Below are 20,836 nucleotides of genomic sequence, written 5' to 3' on the forward strand. Positions count from 1 at the left end.
TTGTCTGATGAATGATGTTCCCATGGTAGCTTAAATTGAAATTTATGTAAAATTCTTTTAAAAGGCTACTCCTACTGTTGAAGTCTTATTGCAATCTTGCCACAAAAAGAGACTAAATCAAAGATCATTATTCTATTCATTGCTGTTGTAAAGTTTCAAGTCCCAATTGCTACTTTTCTCTTCCTTTGTTATAAGTACAAGCCATTGCAGTAGAACTGGAGTCTTGGTAGAGACTTTTGGTTGAATGTTGTTTCAGATTTAAAGTGGAAATTGTTTTTATATGACTAAAATTTCTTAATTAAATGATCGATTTAAAAAATGCCATCATGAAAAACATGTATAGAACTTTTTATGTGTGTTTCCACAGTGGTTGTTCCCAATGACCCGTACGTCTACATTGGAGATGACCTAGTCCTGTCCTGTAACCTGACCAAGCCATTAGATGAGGACTCCAAGTCCATGTACTTCACACGGAACAGGAACGAAATCATTCCCTCTCAGTATGTCTCTATTGTCAACTCGCGCAGCATTAAACTACGGATGCCTATCCTCTCCCCAGAAGACAGTGGAAATTACATCTGTAAAATCAACAAGACCAAGGGGAAGACAGAGGTCATTGGATGGCAGGTGGTCAAGGTGGAATGTAAGTGGGATTAATTAAAATTATGTATATAATGTAATTGGAAACAAAGTCAAAAGTTTTATTATATACTGTATAAGTAGAATTTTTAGTGAGGATTTAATTTTGGCATTATTAGCGAGGGTCCTGAGATTGCTAAAATTAAATATCGCTAAAAATAAATTGAGTTGTAGTTGTTATATCTTCTTATAAAGTCGCCATTTTATAATCGCTAAAATTGCTTCTCGCTAAAATTAAAATACCGATTTTTGAGGTCAAATCGCTAAATTTGCGTCTTGCTGAAATTTCCACTTGTACAGTACAATATAGTTTTTTACACACCCCCCCCCCCCCCTTAAACAAAGTTTTGGGATACATATTTGTAAGTAAGAACCTCTGTGCATCTGTTAGTTTTGACCCCAACTGCCCAAGCCATGATTTTGTGAAAGAGGAAAATTACTAGTATTGGTGTTGGTGTCAGCAGCATCCCAGGTTAAGGTTTTTGGTGCTGTTTTCTTATATGGTATATCATGATAATAAGACTGTAATTCTCTAACAGATATCCAAAACGTTTTTGTTCAAGATTTTATGACAAGGTAGTGTAGATTTGTAAGAGTTGGGGTTTGAAGTATAAAAAGTAGTTCTACGCATAACGTTTTGCATGGTTTGATTAGAATTTAGGCTAACTATATCCCTTTTTGATTTTAATAGATATCAACATAACTAACCAAGGTAATAATCAGATATACTGTTTATTATTTTAGTGTCTGATTGATATCAAAATAATAAAATGCAGTCAAGGATAAGAAACGCGTACTTTCAGTCTGTAAAGCGGAAGTATCAGATTGTTGATGAATTCATGTAGGGCATTAAATAAGTAAAAGGTAAACTAGCAATAAATCTGGAATTATGAATGTACTTTTTACACAACTTTTTAAGAATATATGAAATTCAGTTTCCCTTAATAATACTTGTGTAATTTAAGATTTGTTGAGGATTGAAGCATTGCATGCCAACTTAGGTCTATATATAGACCGGTTGACAGGAAGGATAACTTCCAAGAATTAAACTTAATCCAAAAATTTCTTCTTTGATTATTACTTATTAAAATACCTGAATATTGGTTCATTTTCAATAACTCACACCTGTTGGAGAAATTCAAGGAAGCAAACATTTATTAGATTTTTTCATTTTCAAAAACTTTGTTCTCTCCATTTCTAAGCTGTTACTATGATGAAATATATTTACCAGTATTTTTTTATGTAAAATAAAACAAATTATAATAATTAGTACCGTATATCATAATTTATGCTGTATATTTATACCCCCCGCAAACGAAGTTTGGGGGGGGGTATATAGGAATCACCTTGTCCGTCTGTCAGTCTGTCTAGCTGTCTGTGCAAACGTGTCTGGTCTATATCTTTCTTACAGAGGGATATTAGAATCTACTACTCCACACAAAGATTGCCCATGACCTAAGGGTGTGTCATAATCTTGACCCAAGGTCATTTGGGGAAGTTCTTTCTTATAGATTGACCCAAGGTCATTTGGGGAAGTTCAAGGTCACTGGAAGAAAAATTTCATAATTTGTGTCCGGTCCATATCTTTCTTATGGATAAACTTGGTAGGTTGTCATTTCACAAAGATTGCCCATAACTCAAGGGTGTGTCATGACCTTGACCCAAGGTCATTTGGGGAAGTTCAAGGTCACTGGAAGAAAAAATTCATAATTCGTGTCCGGTCCATATCTTTCTTATGGATAAACATGGTAGGTTGTCATTTCACACAAAGATTGCCCATAACCCAAGGGTGTGTCATGACCTTGACCCAAGGTCATTTGGGGAAGTTCAAGGTCACTGGAAGAAAAATTTCATAATTCGTGTCCAGTCCATATCTTTCTTATGGATAAACTTGGTAGGTTCTCATTTCACACAAAGATTGCCCATAACCCAAGGGTGTGTCATGACCTTGACCCAAGGTCATTTGGGGAAGTTCAAGGTCACTGGAAGAAAAAATTCATAATGGTCCATATCTTTTTATGGAAAAAAAAACTTCTGAAAAACCCATAATTAGTACCGTTTGGACAGTTCTAGTTTATTTTTATAAAGAAAATTTTGGAGATAAGATAATTTAACTTGCTAATGTACTCATTATTGTTTTTTATCAACAGAACTAGAACACAATGTTGGTTGGCTTAAAAAAAGCAATTATGTTTTTTAATTTGATTTATTGGGTAATTAACTATTATATAATATTCTAACATTTATGTATACCTCATATTTATTTTGTATCTTGCATTAATTATCTTTTAATTTAAATACTTTAAATTTTACAAAAGTAAATGATTTTAGATGCATATTTGTAGATAAACCACAGAGCGTTAATAAGGACGACATCAGCTGTCGCGTTTTCAACTGGGAGAAAATGAATTGTACGTGGAAACTTGGTGTGGATTATCTCCACATGGAGGATATAAAAGTGGAACTAGTTTGGGCAGTAGCGTAAGTGTATCATTAAACTCACTGAACTCTGAATTCTCTATAAACTCACTAGAATGGCAGTACACCTGAAATGCCTAATTGATACTAAGCATAACCCTAAACACCTGAGCTTCATCTTCAGATTAAAATAGAGCATCATTGCATCAGATTAATTTCTTGTACATGTAAAATAAATTTACACTTAATTAGTAAAGGAAATTATTCCTTTGATGAAAAATTCTTTTAGAATAATTATATTGGTTCATGAATTAATATTAACCAGTTTTATATTGGAAGTACTTGATAAAAACAAAAATAATAAAACTGATTTAGTTTAACATTAAAAGCTCATTTATATATATAAATCTTAATTTGATTTCTCTTTTATGATCATGTTATGCTCTATTTGATTTTCAGTTATTTTCGTCATAAGTTTATTCTAATCAGCTGTCATAATTTTTTTTCATGAAAGTCTGCAGTCCGAAATTTAATGACTGGATCACCAACATCTAACATCTGGGGCAATTGTTTTTGGCCTTAAGCTGTTTACAACTTTCTAATGAAACAAAAACATTATACTTAATTTCTAAGCATTTAATCAAGGCTAAAATTATCAATCTAAATATAGGTCAGACTCATTCATCAAGTCCTTTAGGGAACTTCTAATGTCATCTTGCAGTCCGTCAGGGACCACATTTTGGGAATACATGCATATTTGTTTAATTTATGTTTCTCTAATTTGATAATACATGTAAACAGATGATTTATATAAGCATAAATTTTCTAAAAGTCTAAATTAGCAGAGAAAATAAATTGCCTTGATTTCCAGTTTTAATTTCTGGAGGGATCTTGTATAATTCTTGTTTATGGTTTATTTTTGCTTATGGGGCTAATTTGTTACAATGAAAGTTTCATATGTTTTAAAACAGGAAAGCAAGTGCTTTAAAGCAAGAATTTATTACAAATATTAAATACCACAAATTTATACCATTTAAAATCTTTATGAAATTCCTTTAAATGAAAAATGACACACATTGAATTACTTTTCAGCTCGGATAACAAGCAGTATGACTGTCCCCAGCAGACCAATACTTCCTGTGTGTGGGTTTCAGACAACAGTAAGGACCGCCTAAGGTGGAATATGCCCTACAGTATGGGAATCATTGTACAGAATGAGAAAACCAACGACCAAGTCATCACAACTTTCAATCAGAACACAGAGTCTATTGGTATTATACATGTGTTCTAAAATTGTTAAATTATTTTTAAAATGGCAAAAATATTACTTTATATCAATATTTTCTTTTTGTAACTGGTCACTAAACCTAGTTGACCTTTGACAGACTATATTATATTTTGGGCTTTCTCTTCCATCTATCCTTATATGTTCCTGTTAGTGTCTACTGTCTAGGTTATATCTTTCACACTGTGAGGCCTTTTAAGGTGGAATGCCACACCAACTTTTTATTTTATAGATCTTTGTGTCATCCTTTTTCAACAATGGTTTCAGCATTGAAAGGCCAATATATGCTCTTGATTATTTTGTATATGAATTTTTTTGTATTTTTTCAAAGAAAATGAAAAAAAATATTTATATCCAAATAAGTTGTTTTCGAGATAAAAGTTTGCTGTAAATGAATGCATCATATTAATATGTAATAAAATATGTAAAGAAAGGCTGAATAGACATATTGATTTTTTTATAAAAAATTATTTATGAAAATAAAACATATTATTTGTGAATATTTTTTAAACCTATGGTTAACTTAAAAACACCCTAAAACTAGTCACAACTGAGGACAACATGTTTGTCAATCATATTTTAAAAAGAAATTGAAACAAAATTGAGAAATTTTACAGAAATTAATTTTTTTAATATTTGGACCTAACCCGATCAAAATTAACAGAAAATACAAAACAAAGAGAAGCTGGAGACCAACATCTTGAGGTTAAAATTGTGGAAAATTCTTAACAGAAAATGAATAAAAGGCTTATTTATTGCCTCTTCGTGTATTTACAATGAAGAAATCTATTTTATTGTCAAGTTCAATAATGTTTAAAGCCTTATTACACCTAATCAGACTTGTGTTCTTGGGGAAATGTTATTTATTTCCAATAATTGTACAATTATGGTTGGGATCGGTTTAATTTTGATCGCGCGCGGGTTTGGCCAAAATTAAAAAAATTAATTTCTCAAAAATTTGGCTATTTCCTTTCAATTTCTTTTTAAAATATGATTAACGAACATGTTCTCTCCAGTTATGACTAGTTTTAAGAAGATTTTAACCACAAATTTAAAAAATATTCAAAAGTTATGTGTTTCATTTTCATAAATATTTTTTTTATTTAAATTTTTTGATATTTATACGGCTTTTCTTTACATATTTTATAAGGTATTCATGTGATGCATTCATTTACAGCAAAATTTTTACAAGAAAGCATCTAATTTGGGTGTAAACAATTTTTTTCATTTTCTTTGAAAAAATACAAGAAAAATCATATAAAATAATTAAGAGCATATATCAACCTTGCAATGCTGAAACCATTGTGTTAAAAGGTTGCCTCAGAGATCTATAAAATAAAAATTTGGTGTGGCATTCCACCTTAAGCTCAAACTTTGTCTATTGATGCATCCTCAGTGAAAGGCGTGTCTTGATACAAATGTAGGTCACAATGTCCACAATTAAGAACCTTATAGATATACATTGTCAAATTGTGTCATGATCGTATTTGCACACTGAGAGATCAAGGTCTATCAAATCTTGTCAGTTGCTGCATCTAACGAGAAAAGGTCTGTGACATACAACCTTATGGTTGGACACTATGGCCACATTTGGAATTTAATATACATATGTACTCGATCAAGTTACCGGGGTGTGTTGGAAGATATTTTTCATACTGTGAGACCTAAGAACATCAAACATAGTCAGATGATGTAGCTGGATGAGAAAGTGTGTTGTGAGCATAAAAAAGGTCATGGTGACCTCATTTTAGAATTTGATAGTTATCCATTTAAAATTGTATTTGGATCTTATCTTTTATACTGTGAAGCCTAGGACTATCAAACCATGAATTAAAGTCATATAGGGTGTATTTTTGATAACTTCAGAACAACTAAAATTAAGATGATCTTTCTATTTGTTTTGTTACTTTATATAAAGAGAGGACTTTCATGTACATTACACAATTTAAATCAATCAAATTTCATAGATATTTGAGAGGTAAAACAATAACTGATTGATTTCAGACTCAGAATTTAATTATCAGACACAGTTTAAAGTCAATTTAACTATAGTAACAAGGGAATATTTTTCAGAAAAATATAATAATAATTTGAACGTAAATAGCAAATATCATGTAATTCTATACCTCATCTTGTATGTTTATTTTTTACCTCAGATATGCCATATATAGCTTTAAAATAAAAGAACACATATTGTAGGTTCCACTTTTACCTCAAATTAACACAGAACTACTTTATTTTCGTTACAGTGCAGCCTGACAGTGTGACAGATGTGGATATTAATCCTAATAGTACATGTATGAACATCCAGTGGAATCACTCAGACAAAAACAACCGTAAACTCTACAGAATTCAGTATAAATCCCAGTGGATGGAGGCAGCAGAGGTATATGTCTGCCATTGCATTCCTAATTTAATTAATAAACCGGTACTTAGAAGAATAGAAGTTACTGTAAAAGTCTTCTTTTTGATGACATGTATTTTTTTCATTCACCTGAGCTGGAGGCTTATATGGAAATAGAGAAAATTAAAAGAATGTCATAAAAACTGAAAGAGAGTTAATTTACTGATTCTTTTTAAAAAATAACCCTATTTTTTCAGATGAAGTAACAAAGTAACTTTACAGAACTTGAGGTAATGACCTAGAGAAGATTGAGCATTACTGTGGTTTCAGAAAAGATTTATTTTACAGGAAATAGAGACAGAGAGGGAGTTTGTAGTGATTTGTAATTTAAAACCTCACACATGGTACACAGTGGAAATCCAAGCTCGACCCCTGACCTCCCGCGGCATAGTGACAGGTTTCTGGAGTGATGTTGTGGCTAATATGGAATTAACAAAAGAAGATGGTAAAGAACTAAAAAAGTTTAATTTATTTAATTCTTTTTGAGGTCAATATGATGATTTGGCAACCTGAGCAGTACAAAATTTGAAGGTGATTAAATCATTGTGTTGATTGAAAACAGTAAAAATTGTTTTTATTATATTGTTATGGCCATTATGTTTGAAGGGTTGGTGAGAGGGTTTTTCATACTTCACATGTTTATTGTCTGTGACAATCTCCTTTGGATTGCAACAATTTTGACCTTGACTTTGGAGTTTTACAAACTTGAAAAACTTTAACCTTGGTCACACTCATACCTTTTGAATGGTTGGTGTTAGGGTTTTCATATTTCACATATCTTTTTCATATGACAAGAATTTTGGTTACCAACAACTTTGACCTGGACATTGGAGTTTGACAAAATTTTGAACAGCTGGTGCTAGAACTTTCTCATTTTACAGGTGTTTTATTGGGACAAGTCTTTCCCTTGGTTACCACTTACTTTAACCTTGACTTTGGAGTTAGAAATATTTTTTTGAAAAATTTAAACTACTAATGTAAACTACTGCCATATGGGGGCATCAGTGTTTCACAAACACATCTTTAGCTCTACTGGTCAGAGACCAGAAGAGCTTATGCAATAGTAATGCGTCCGTCGTCCATCTGTCTAGCTGTCTGTCCGTCTGTAAACAATTTTTCAAAATGCTACTCCTCCTACAGTTTTGGTCTGATTTCAGTATAACTTGGCACACAAGTAGACTACACTATGATACATAAATCTATATATCGGCTTTTGATTTTGATGAACGGTGTTGCCGCGGTTACTAAAAATAGTAATTTCTGTGAAATTCTTTCAAAATGCAACTCCTCCTACAGTTTTGGTCTGATTTCAATATAACGTGGTACACAAGAAGACTACACTAAGATACATAATTCTGTGTATCAGTTTTTGATTTCGATGAGCGGTGTTGCCGTGGTTACTAAAAATAGAAATTTCTGTGAAATTCTTTCAAAATGCTACTCCTCCTACAGTTTTGGTTTGATTTCAGTATAACTTGGCACACAAGTAGACTACACTAAGATACATAATTCTTAATATCGGTTTTTGATTTTGATGGGCGGTGTTGCCGTTGTTACTAAAAATAGAAATTTCTTTCAAATCCTACTCCTCCTACAGTTTTGGTCTGATTTCAATATAACTTGGCACACAAGTAGACTACACTAAGATACATAATTCTGTGTATCGGTTTTTGACTTCAATGAACGGTGTTGCCTTGGTTACTAAAAATAGAAATTTCAGTTAAATACTCTTAAAATGCTACTCCAAATACAGTTTTAGTCTGATTATAATATAATGTAATATAATTCATTGCTGTTTTAAAGTTTCAGTTCCCATCTGCTTATAAGTATTTTTCTCTTCCTTTGCTACAAGTACAAACCAGTAGAGCTTCAGTCTCGACAGAGACTTCTGGTTTTTATTTGGTTACCCTCTCATTTTATAAATTAAGTTTAATTACTGTAGATCACTAAATTTTCACGACACCATATTTTCGTGAGATAGTCATTGACTCTTGATGAGCGAGACAAATTTTTCAGGAATTATGGTAATTGCTCTATATAATCTATATAATCCTAAGGATACTATTATATGCGAGAATTAAATTTTCTTGAGCACACTATTTCGCTACAATGTGAAAATAAGTTCTCGCAAATAAAAAGTTATTTACAGTATACCGCTACAAGTGGCAAAAATCTCTAGTTTGTTGATACAGCCTTCTTGAAAATTGATGCAGTAAGAGTAATAATATTGGTTACTTAATTATGATGATTGACTACCGATAAACATGATTAATGTCTGCTTGCTTAGAAAGTGATTTGCATTTTGATTTTTTCTCACAATATTTATGATGGTAAATTAATCACATTGTCACCAGTGAATGATATTTTATGTAATTTGATCATGCAACCATTATTAAAATAATGACTTAACATCCAATAAAGAATAATGACTTTTATTAAAAAGTCTTGATTAAGGAGATGGAAGATGAGTAGTACTGGCTTTGCATTTCCTAATGTGCATCAACGATTGAGTTAATTATCTGCATGTCTCCATTGTAAAACACTGCTTCATCTCGCATTTGGATATTGAATTCTCACACTTGACCATGACAAAGTTATAATCATCCTTCAAAATATCTCAGGATGGTAGTAGGCATTTAAAACTTCACATTTTCAACAGTCACAGAACCAAAATCTAAAGAGCTTAAAAAGAAATTTGTAATATGAATGGTTTGAAGATTATGAAAAAAAGAGATTGATGCGAAATCTATCCCTTAAATTTATGCCCAGTGCATCACAGCTGAGTTTTTTATTTAAGAATTAAGTAAATTTAATTTAATTTAAATTTTAATCTTCAAGATTATTTTTACTATGAAAGTCCATCTAATTAAATAAGAAGGTGACTCTCTCTCTCTGTTTCTCCCACAGTCTATTTTTGTTGCAATAAATTTTTTTAATGGAAGATGTAAGGAATATGATGTTTAAAGCTCCTCCAAGCCAAACGATCAAGTAAAAACTATACATTTATTGACCGAGGTCGAGGGCAACATGCATTTTGTCGGCCCCAAGAACCAAACTGTTTGGTTTGAGGGTCGACAAAATGCATTTTGCCCAAGAACACAGTCAATAAATGTCTTATTATATTTTATTATACCTTTCATTAGCTCACCTGAGCCGAAGGCTCAAGTCAGCTTTTCTGATCACATTTTGTCCGGCGTCCGTCTGTCTGTCTAGCTGTCCGTCTGTCTGTAAACTTTTCACATTTTCGACTTCTTCTCAAGAACCACTGGGCCAATTTCAACCAAACTTGGCACAAAGCATCCTTGGGTGAAGGGGATTCAAGTTTGTTCAAATGAAGGGCCACGCCCTTTTCCAAGGGGAGATAATCATGAATTTGTTAAAAATTAATGGCATTTTTAAAAAATCTTCTTCTCCAGAACCGCTGGGCCAGGAAAGATGAAACTCAGGTGGAATCATCCTCAGGTAGTGTAGATTCAAGTTTGTTCAAATCATGACCCCCGGGGCAAGGGTGGGGCCAAAATGGCCGACCCTAGTTTTACATAGGAATATATAGGAAAAATCTTTAAAAATCTTCTTCTCCAGAACCACTGGGCCAGGAAAGACGAAACTCATGTGGAATCATCCTCAGGTAGTGTAGATTCAAGTTTGTCCAAATCATGACCCCCGGGGCAAAGGTGGGGCCAAAATGGCCGACCCTAGTTTTACATAGGAATATATGGGGAAAATCTTTAAAAAATCTTCTTCACCAGAACCACTGGGCCAGGAAAGATGAAACTCATGTGGAATCATCCTCAGGTAGTGTAGATTCAAATTTGTTCAAATCATGACCCCCGGGGGTAGGAGGGGGCCAAAATGGCCGACCCAAGTTTTACATAGGAATATATAGGAAAAATATTTAAAAATCTTCTTCTCCAGAACCTCTGGGCCAGGAAAGATGAAACTCATGTGGAATCATCCTGAGGTAGTGTAGATTCAAATTTGTTCAAATCATGACCCCCGGGGGTAGGAGGGGGCCAAAATGGCCGACCCTAGTTTTACATAGGAATATATAGGAAAAATCTTTAAAAATCTTCTTCACCAGAACCAATGGGCCAGGAAAGATGAAACTCATGTGGAATCATCCTCAGGTAGTGTAGATTCAAGTTTGTTCAAATCATGACCCCCGGGGCAAAGGTGGGGCCAAAATGGCCGACCCAACTTTTACATAGGAATGTATAGGTAAAATCTTTAAAAATCTTCTTCTCCAGAACCACTGGGCCAGGAAAGATGAAACTCATGTGGAATCATCCTGAGGTAGTGTAGATTCAAATTTGTTCAAATCATGACCCCCGCGGCAAGGGTGGGGCCAAAATGGCCGACCCTAATGTTACATAGGAATATATTAGAAAAATCTTTAAAAATCTTCTTCTCAAGAACCACTGGGCCAGGAAAGACGAAACTCAGGTGGAATCATCCTCAGGTAGTGTAGATTCAAGTTTGTTCAAATCATGACCCCCGGGGGTAGGAGGGGGCCAAAATGGCCGACCCAAGTTTTACATAGGAATATATAGGAAAAATCTTTAAAAATCTTCTTCTCCAGAACCTCTGTGCTAGGAAAGATGAAACTCATGTGGAATCATCCTCAGGTAGTGTAGATTCAAGTTTGTTCAAATCATGACCCCCGGGGCAAGGGTGGGGCCAAAATGGCCGACCCAAGTTTTACATAGGAATATATAGGAAAAATCTTTAAAAATCTTCTTCTCCAGAACCACTGGGCCAGGAAAGATGAAACTCATGTGGAATCATCCTCAGGTAGTGTAGATTCAAATTTGTTCAAATCATGACCCCCGGGGCAAGGGTGGGGCCAAAATGGCCAACCCAAATTTTTACATAGGAATATATAGAAAAAATCTTTAAAAATCTTCTTCTCAAGAACCACTGAGCCAGGAAAGATGAAACTCATGTGGAATCATCCTCAGGTAGTGCAGATTCAAGTTTCTTCAAATCATGACCCCCGGGGCTAGGGAGGGGCCAAAATGGCCGACCCAAGTTTTACATAAGGATATATAGGGAAACCTTTTAAAATCTTCTTTTCAAGTACTTCAAAGCTTAATATGATTAGTGATATTTATATGGAATCATCCTCAGGTAGTGTAGATTCTAGTTTGTTCAAATGATGACCGCCTGGAGGGGGGGAGGGGAGTAAATTCAAGCCCGATGTGCTCAGGTGAGCGCTGTGGCCCCTGGGCCTCTTGTTTTAATATTTTCTGACATGCATATATCTTGTACTGTCTTAACACCAACGTATGCAAATGATGTAAGCGGTCCAACATCTCATCGACAGGTCCAACATCTCACTCAGCAGTCAAACATCAATTATTTTATGTCTGTTCAGTAAAACATTAGAAATATTAGAATTTTTTGTATAGATTTGCATAGAAACAAATTTTTAATATATAACAATTGTGATTGAAATGTGCATTTATCTAATACTTTCATCATATTATTTTCCTTATTTCAGTGCCATCGGGGGCACCTGATGTACGTTTGGGGAGTTATGCTGAATATCCTTGTGGCTTGAGATTTTGTCGAAAAATTATTGTTTACTGGAAGGTAAGATTGGACCATTACAGTAAAACAAGCATATAGGGAACACACTTATAATTAAATGATGCTTACTATGAAGTCACCAATTTCATCCTGACTGTAAAAGTTTATTGTAAACTTGATTGTGAAAACAAATTAGGAAGCAAAATTGTTTGTTGATCATGGCACAGTTCTACAAAATCAGAATGAATCATATTAATGTATTTTCCTTTTTCAGCCTGTGAAGAAAGATCAAAGCAATGGTGAAATTTTACACTATCATGTGTCACTAAAGGATCTACAAACAAGTGTAACAATCCCTAGAAGCATAGGCAACGTTACTAACCACGAGTTCAGTCTAGACATCAACCATGCCTATGAAATTCAAATTAGGGCTGCTACTAAAGTGGGCACATCAGAACATGCAGCATTTGTGTACATTCCTTCACAGAGCAAAGGTAATAAAACTTAAGTTAAGTTTTCTAAATTGTACATGAGTATCAAGATGAAATTAGCCCATATTTAAAGTGATTTTAAAAAAGAAAGCATCATAGAAATCCAAATTCTTCTTCCTTCAATTGTATATGGTTAATTAAAAGATTCATGTTAATTGTTAATTTATGTTCATTGTAGAACCAGAGCATCCAGATGAATTTTTGGTAGAACAGTCCAATATTGATTCAGACAAGGAGCAGATCGATATCAGCTGGCAGAAGCCTTCCTCCCTAAGCCCTGCCACCCAGATCATGTCTTATACCCTGTACTGGTGCCGAGGGGCCCACCTCATCCAAAACTGTCAGGTAGGAAACAAGGAAACAATCAGATTTGTTAGTTTTATGCTAATTTGCATTAGATTTTAAAAAAGAAACATGATTTTTATAAATTCTGGCTGGTTTATGAACTGGAATTTGAAAGATCCAGGATGATTTTGAATGATGCCTCTGATATTAAAGGCAGAAAATTATTTTTTCCTGACTTAACGCTTTCATTTGATCAGTTCCATGACTGACATTTTAAACTGATAGCACTGAAAAACAGCCTCTGTCAGAGTCATTGGTATTTTCAAGGTCAAGAAGCTTGAAAGGAGGAATGTAGTTATCTTAGACGTATATATCTACACACTGAAGTCCAAGTCAGTCAGGGTGTGATGTGGTCTTAGATCTCTGACAATATTTTTCTGTTTCTGGTTAGAATAATAAAAGTTTTATCTTCATTTCAGGAACCTATCACCTGGAAGACTCTACATCCCAATAATACACATCACACAATTAAAGTAGACAAGAAGTCTGTACATAATATGTTGTTTGGGATTTCTGTGGAGGTCAGATCCCCAGGCTCAGGTTCACCCAACTGGACAAGTTCTGGCATTAAATGGAATACCTGCATCTACAAGAAAAATGGCAGTAAGTATTCATTCTTGCAATAGATTAAAAAGTTTTCAGATAAACCTTCAGATATTTTTTGTAATGTTATGAATTTTTAGGTAGGTTAGACTCTTAAAATAAGTTTTCCAATAATTTTATGTTCTTGGTTGCCATTGCTTTTATTGTTTTAAAAAGATTTCTTAACAAAAATGATTATAAGAAATGTAATGTTTGAACTACATGTACTCCTGGGTCCATTTCCAAAAAAAGATTGATAGGCTATCATACAGGGTTTAATAGTTTTGCACTGATGGAGCCTATAACAATATTTATAGATTATAAGTTTAACCAAAACCATTTCTATTACAGAACCACTGATTGCCCCAAAGAATTTTCATCTGTCTCCGTACAGTCCTGAGACCAGTATTAAAGTAGAGTGGGACCCGTTCCAGTGTCACGAGACTGCTGGTTATATACAGACATACAAGATAAACTACTGCATGGCTGAAATGTCAGGAAACTGTACAGGTGAGTCAAACCACAGAGTCAAGCAGATTTAGCTCACCTGAGCTAAAGGCTCATACAAGCTAGTGGTCAAAATTTGTGTGATGTCAGCATTATCATCAAAAACTTTTACAAGTTTTTCTTATTCTCCATAACCCCTAGTCTAATTTTAAATAAACTTGCTTCAAAACATCCTTGTTTATTGTATAGGAGACCTATTCAATGTGACTGTGTTGGTAATTAAATTTATTATTTTATTGTATAGGAGACCTATTCAATGTAACTGTGTTGGGTAGAGAACACTCTACAGTTGTTCCTGATCTGGAGCCTGGATTCACCTACAGATTCCAGATGGAGTCAGAGGCAGAAGGCGGGATTGGACCAAGCACAGATCCGGTGTATACTACTATTCCTATAGCAGGTCTGTTAGGAGTAGATTTTTATGACATTGTCTTTTACTATAACTGTAGTCCAACTTTTCTCAGTTCTGCAATGCAAATTCAAAGCATGAGGTCAATATTTTTTAGTGTAGCTTGTTAATGAATTGTTCAAGTGATTTTGAACTACCTGAGCTTGTAGAGATATTTCATAAGTGCAATAAAATATCATTCATTGACATTTTCTTAAGGCATGTGCATGATAGTGAAAACATATTTTTTGAAACAACTTGTATTTTTCCTCCTTTGATCTAAGATTGGGACATTTAATTTTAGTCTTTATTGGCTATCTGTTTTTTGTCTGTCTGATTGTTAGTCCACAAAACAACTTTTATCCTTGCATGCTCATAACTTTTAAATGGTTGATGCTAGGGTTTTCATATTTCTTGTCCTCCTTGTGACACAATTCTTGCTTTTGTAGCTTTGGAGACAGAGAGGATAGTGGTTATCATAAGCATAGTCCTGGTTGTGTTTGCATTAACTTTGTGTGGAGTCATCATATGTATAAGGTCAGTCTACTTTAATTACATGGATTAAAGACTTTATTCATAGAATAGTATGATGATTGACATAATTATAAAATTTGCTTGATTACCTGTACTAATGGTGACCTGGGCCTGTTTTACAAAAAACAAAAACCCAACAAACAAACAAAAACCATGCCTATTAGACCCAAGTCTATTTTTTGCAATTTATTTTATTATTTACCAGCTGTGATTTTAATCTGAAGAATAAAAATTAAGATATTTAATTTTTTGCAAGTTTGCATGATCACATAAGAGTTGGGGCTCTCAGCTATTACAATTTGTTTCAATTTCACAATATTTGTAATACCTTCGTTTGGGCATTTAACACATGAACATGTGTTATTTTCCCCCAAAAGAAATCTCACTAGAACTTTACATACATATGCAGGGCTATCGGCCTAGACACACACGCATATAGGCCATCGGCCTCTACCACAAGGCCATCGGCCTTCAAGACTTGCAGGCCATCGGCCATGTTATTCACCAAGGCCATCGGCCTCTCAAGTTCAAGGCCATCGGCCACTGAAGTTCAAGGCCATCGGCCAAGCTATTCACAAGGCCATCGGCCACTTACATTTGAGACCATCGGCCAGTCGCATGAATTATTACAGGCCATCGGCTTCACACATGAAGGTCATCAACCTTCAGAATACCAGGCCATCGGTCTACAAACATTTTTAAGGCCATTGGCCAGTTACATATCGCCACGATTTACATATTGTAGGTGCAATTCAACATGATTGGCCATTGGCCTTACATGTACATATAAGTATTTTATCTTTATTCAGTTTTGTATAATGATGTTATGTGTATGCGTGTGTTTCTTGATGTTGCAATTTGTTAAATTGATTTGTCCTATAGCTGAGTAGTTCCCAAAGGCAAAGAATAAATGTAGAACTTGAAATTGACTTGTTTTGTTTATATAAAGAGTAAAATTACATGTAGCATAATTTTAAAACTTTGTCATAATTTAAGACTTAGTTGTCAGTTTTTCTGTAAATGGGGTACCAGTTGTCAGTTCTTTTGTAAACAGGGCACCAAGTCTAGAAAATGTGAAATGCATGTAGTTACATTTATTACTGAAAAGTTTTTATTGTGTATAACATTTAATGTTTATTTTTATCAGGAGGTGCTATCACACAGTGAAGAGTAATCTACAGCCATATGATATTGTCATTCCTAATGTTCCTCTTCCACCTGTGGTAAGATCATTGTCTTAAAACCAGAAGTCTTTACTTTAAAGTTTGTATTTTTTTTAACCAACATTTTTTCATATCCAAAATTTGTTTTAAATGTTTTTTATGATTAAAAAAGTATCAAAATGCCATTGAAATGAAAACTGTGGTAAAATTATCCAAAATAAGATGCAAATTAGGAAACTTGTTTTGATGTCTTTTTACTTGGGCTTTAGAAAGTCCCAGCTTCAATGCAAGAGAGCTCATTTCTGGAAGTGAGTAAAACTCATTGCATGATGCTTTCAATAAGTGGGAGTATTTATGGAGATGGTCATTATCCATTTTATGTTTACAAGTTTGTTGAAGAGTCTTGGGTGAATGCATGTAAAAATCTGTTTTCTCCCTTTACATCCTAATTATTCCTGCTTTATTCATCAGCCCACCAGAAAATGAACTCTTTCTCAGTATTTCTTATATTAATTTGAACAATTTTCAATTAACAGGTTATCACATATTCTTAAAAATTCTTCTTTAAAGAGTAATAGTTGGGAGAAAATAATTAACTCGTTGTGTGTCAAAAGGATTGGTCTGAAATTGACTTGGCATCTTTTCCAGCTTTTATTTACATATTCAGGTATATGGTACGCAATGTTTAATATTTGCCTGATGGAAGGTTTATCAGTTTATCCTGCAACTACCAGTTATATTGACTGAATAAAGAATATAAGGGTAAACCATACATTCGGTCAAGATTTATCATGCATTCTGATATCTTTAAAAGCATTGTGATGTCATTTATATTCCATGATTTACACAATGGCATCTTTTTTTTAACTGCATTGCCTTAATTTGTTGAAAATAACTTGTTCTGGAATTCAATATTTAATTTTTGATGCAGGATAAACAAAATAAATGATAACAGTCTTAAAATATGAGTGATAATTGGGCTCTGGTTGATAGAATGATAGACAGCTATGGCTCAGGAAGCCTTGCCCTCTATTACATTTTTTTACTCTTGCCAAATATTGCTAATATTTCAAGATACAAAACTATATATTTTATATGTCTTTGCACTCTGTTTCATGTGGTTGTAAATTACATAGTTATATATATGTAAAATATATGTGTATGTTGAATTGTTCGGGTTGTTCCCTACAATTGATGAAAAATGTAAATGTAATGATTTAATTGAATTTGTTTACAGACTGATTTAGTCTGTCTTAAATCTGATTTATTATAGCTAGTATGTGCTAAATCATCAAAATATAACTGTACTTTAGCAATATTTTCAGAAAATATTTGTAATGTTTGTAAAGATCTTTTGCAAAAATATATCAAAGGTAACAGGTATTACGGGTAATTTGGGTAGACCTAGTTTTGTGATATGTACACCCAGTGATTTTCTATGTAATCTAATTGATAAATTACTGATGACAATTTTTTGAAGATATATTTTGTGCAATCTGCAAAAAGCTTGTAAAGAAAGTGAAAATTAGATTATCATGAAAACTATCAGTTAAAGCAGAGGTAATTCAGTGGATATTGCAAAATCAGTTTTTGAAGAAACTGTATTAACAGTGTATTAAAAGTACTTTTACAAATATTAAGATGATGTAGTGAAAGCTGCATGTATAGAATGAAAACATTAGTTGTTCTTTTCTCTACAGCCTGACTTTCCAGTTCCATTCATCCCTGCAAAACCTTCACTCCAAAGTAAAGCCCCCCAGGGTAACAATGATGATGACGATGATGAAGATGATGATGATGACAGCATTTATGCCAAAATCAACGAGCCAGACTCCCACCCTTCCTCACCAGGAGAGGGTGCTGCTAATGTTCCTCTTCTGAATAAGAACAATGACAACATTTCTCAAGTCAAGGTAAAAAAAGGTCAAAAGTGCATGTGCCTGTCTTTCAAGTTTGTCTGGTTCTAAATTTTTTTTGTCTTACACAATGTCTAATAAAATATTTTTTTAAAATGCAATGATGTTTCAATATACATGTACGTGTATTACATATTAAAATTAGCTACTTTTGGATTTGGTTTTACTATAGTAGGTATAGTTAAATATATTATTTATATGACTAACAGTGGAAGTTACTTTCTCTTTTTAAGAACAAAAGTGAAAAAATTAATTCATGTACAGAATTTCTCTTTATGAGCAATTTTGAATATAATCATGCATGTGCACCTAGATTTTCCGTACATTGTCTGCGATGCCATTTGAGAATGTTTGTGTTAGAGAAAATAGCATTTAATTTCATGTTGTTTTAATTGCAGGCACAAACATTAGATGATGGAGTCAATTTTAAAAACAATGTTTACCTGGCTGATTCTATTAGAAATGGAGTAAAGAACAGCGCTGAGACACTGCTATGTAGACTTCACCCATCGCATATTGCTATGTACTCTTACAATGGTGGCAAGCTCCTCCCTAAAGTCAAAAACCTAGCACCCCAAGAAGTGAACCCGATTTCCAAGAATCGGACATTTGACACAGCAACCTTGGCTGCTTGTTCACCGTATGGTTGTGTGGATGTGACAGGCAAAGCCTACTCTGAAAAAGACCTTTGTACACACAATGTTACTCACACTGTAGCACCAAAGATGTGTGATTCTCATAATCTTACAAATGACTTGTCAGGTTCATCATTGGGTAGGAATGGTCACGTGATCAACAGTGCTACAGACCCAAGAGAAAACTACAACATAAGATTTACTCTTGACCGACGAAAACAGCTTGAAAGCTTCACTGAAAATAACATTCCATTCAATTTGCATAATTCTTGTGTAGGAGATGAAAGGTTTCATGTAAATAACCTTGAGGACACTTTTGACATGAATGAATCAAATTACCTTCTAGATAGTAGCCAAAACTACCCTATCACTTCTTACTGCAAAGCAGAACCTGATCCCAGTTTGTTAATGGAACCAGAATTTTCAAATGACTTAAATATTCCCAGATCGGGATTAAGTGGATATGTGGACTACAATCAGTATAACATCCAGTCTGGTATTCCTGCAATGACAGACTATGTTACAACTAGTGCCAGTGAGAGACTCATGAGAAATTCAAAAGGGTCTGGTAACCAGTTAAATGTGGCGGCGGGTACCAGACCAGTGAGTGAAGTGGTAACTGTACCGCCTCATTTCTACGGCTCTCTATCTCTCCTGGATGATGATGGTGAAGTGACAGAGCTTTAAATTAATTATCTTTTATGATGAGCTTTAAGTTACTGAGCTTTTATCTCAATCCTTGCTCGGCGATGATATATATACACTCTAGCTTAATTCATAACAAGTCTCCTTGATCTGACAGTGATGGTATTAAAGAGAATTTAATCTCATGAATGGTGACATTGCAGTGTATAAATCTGGATGCTAAATTGACATTATGGAGCTTTAAATTTCCTAAATGTCTTTAAAGTGAGAAGTTTTTATCGATTGGCAGACCACAAGGAAGTAACAATTGGGTCAAATATCAAAAATGCCAATTTGAAAGCATTGTCACAGGGAAGTCCAAATTTGTGAAGTTTGGTGAAAATTATGGCTAGTGTTGACATTGGTAACTTTGTGTGACTTCATTATGAAAGGACAGTTAAGGTCTCAGAATGTTTGCTGTGCTACACCTTCATTCTTTACGCGTGCAAATGAAATAAAACAGCAGTTTTGTTACTGGTTTATTTATCAAGTTTTGAAACTTAACTTGACTGCTAAAAAGTGGAGAGATTTCATAGCTAAAGCATGAACTAATGTCCAATTGATATTGATCATTATTTGCCTCATCAGTGTTTGTGGTTCGGTTATCAAATGAATGTTTTCATATTTTGCATAAGATGCATTTATAGTCTTCACTACATATTATGTACATATTCTCTTTTATGTTGAAATCACTAAACTAGTCTTTTTGAATAAACCAAACTACAGTCCTACATAAAAAATATACTGTAAAATCACGTACTTTCCTGGGATCAAAACTTAATTTCATGGTTGAAGAAGTGTTCAGTTCTTCACATTTTGGGTGAAAATGAATTTTTGGCTTTTTTTATACCATAAAAACATCAGAGATTAAACCCAAATAAAAATTAGTGATTTCAAAATAAGCGAATCACACAGATGTTCATGAACTTGTAGTATGCACATCTGTGTGAATTTATTAAAATTGTCTTTGATGCTATATATTGTAAATCACTTTTTATTTGCGAGAAATATATTTTCGCGTAATTATGCGAGACGGTATGCGAAAACATTCTGTAGTGATATTTGACCACAATTCGTGAAAATTTTGTCTCGCTTATAAACAGTCAATGACTATCTCGCGAAAATAAGGTGTCGCGAAAATTAAGTGATCTACAGTATACATAATTTTTGTTGTTGATTGTTCTTTTCTGCTCTAAAGTGTATTCATTGCCCAATTAATGTGAGTTCAACCATAGGTAAAGCTTAATTTAAATCTTTCTGAGCTAGGAACAAGAATTTTGTTCATCTTCACATTCACAGTACAAGTATTTTGTACT

The 20,836-nt window shown here is 33.7% G+C and overlaps 1 protein-coding gene across 2 annotated transcripts in view; it reads left to right on the forward strand.

Annotated features, from left to right (window-relative positions):
• LOC134245798 (uncharacterized) overlaps nucleotides 1-20,495 on the forward strand; it is a 29,653-nt gene extending 9,158 nt beyond the window's left edge. The window contains exons 3-18 of one of the 2 annotated variants that reach the window (XM_062728048.1): nucleotides 368-643; nucleotides 2,985-3,120; nucleotides 4,150-4,328; nucleotides 6,592-6,728; nucleotides 7,035-7,191; nucleotides 12,247-12,338; nucleotides 12,550-12,769; nucleotides 12,945-13,111; nucleotides 13,531-13,714; nucleotides 14,045-14,203; nucleotides 14,445-14,600; nucleotides 15,038-15,125; nucleotides 16,270-16,345; nucleotides 16,555-16,593; nucleotides 17,986-18,198; nucleotides 18,600-20,495. In XM_062728048.1, coding sequence (XP_062584032.1) covers nucleotides 368-643; nucleotides 2,985-3,120; nucleotides 4,150-4,328; nucleotides 6,592-6,728; nucleotides 7,035-7,191; nucleotides 12,247-12,338; nucleotides 12,550-12,769; nucleotides 12,945-13,111; nucleotides 13,531-13,714; nucleotides 14,045-14,203; nucleotides 14,445-14,600; nucleotides 15,038-15,125; nucleotides 16,270-16,345; nucleotides 16,555-16,593; nucleotides 17,986-18,198; nucleotides 18,600-19,523 — 3,203 coding nt within the window. In that variant the 3' untranslated portion in view covers nucleotides 19,524-20,495. The remainder of the gene's footprint in view (nucleotides 1-367; nucleotides 644-2,984; nucleotides 3,121-4,149; nucleotides 4,329-6,591; nucleotides 6,729-7,034; nucleotides 7,192-12,246; nucleotides 12,339-12,549; nucleotides 12,770-12,944; nucleotides 13,112-13,530; nucleotides 13,715-14,044; nucleotides 14,204-14,444; nucleotides 14,601-15,037; nucleotides 15,126-16,269; nucleotides 16,346-16,554; nucleotides 16,594-17,985; nucleotides 18,199-18,599) is intronic. The other variant, XM_062728049.1, reaches the window with a different exon arrangement.
• The last annotated feature ends 341 nt before the right edge of the window (nucleotides 20,496-20,836 follow it).

This window comes from Saccostrea cucullata, unplaced genomic scaffold (assembly GCF_032062105.1).
Source record: "Saccostrea cucullata isolate Sc308-1 unplaced genomic scaffold, CSIRO_AGI_Scuc_v1 ctg2507, whole genome shotgun sequence".
Taxonomy (NCBI): domain Eukaryota; kingdom Metazoa; phylum Mollusca; class Bivalvia; order Ostreida; family Ostreidae; genus Saccostrea; species Saccostrea cuccullata.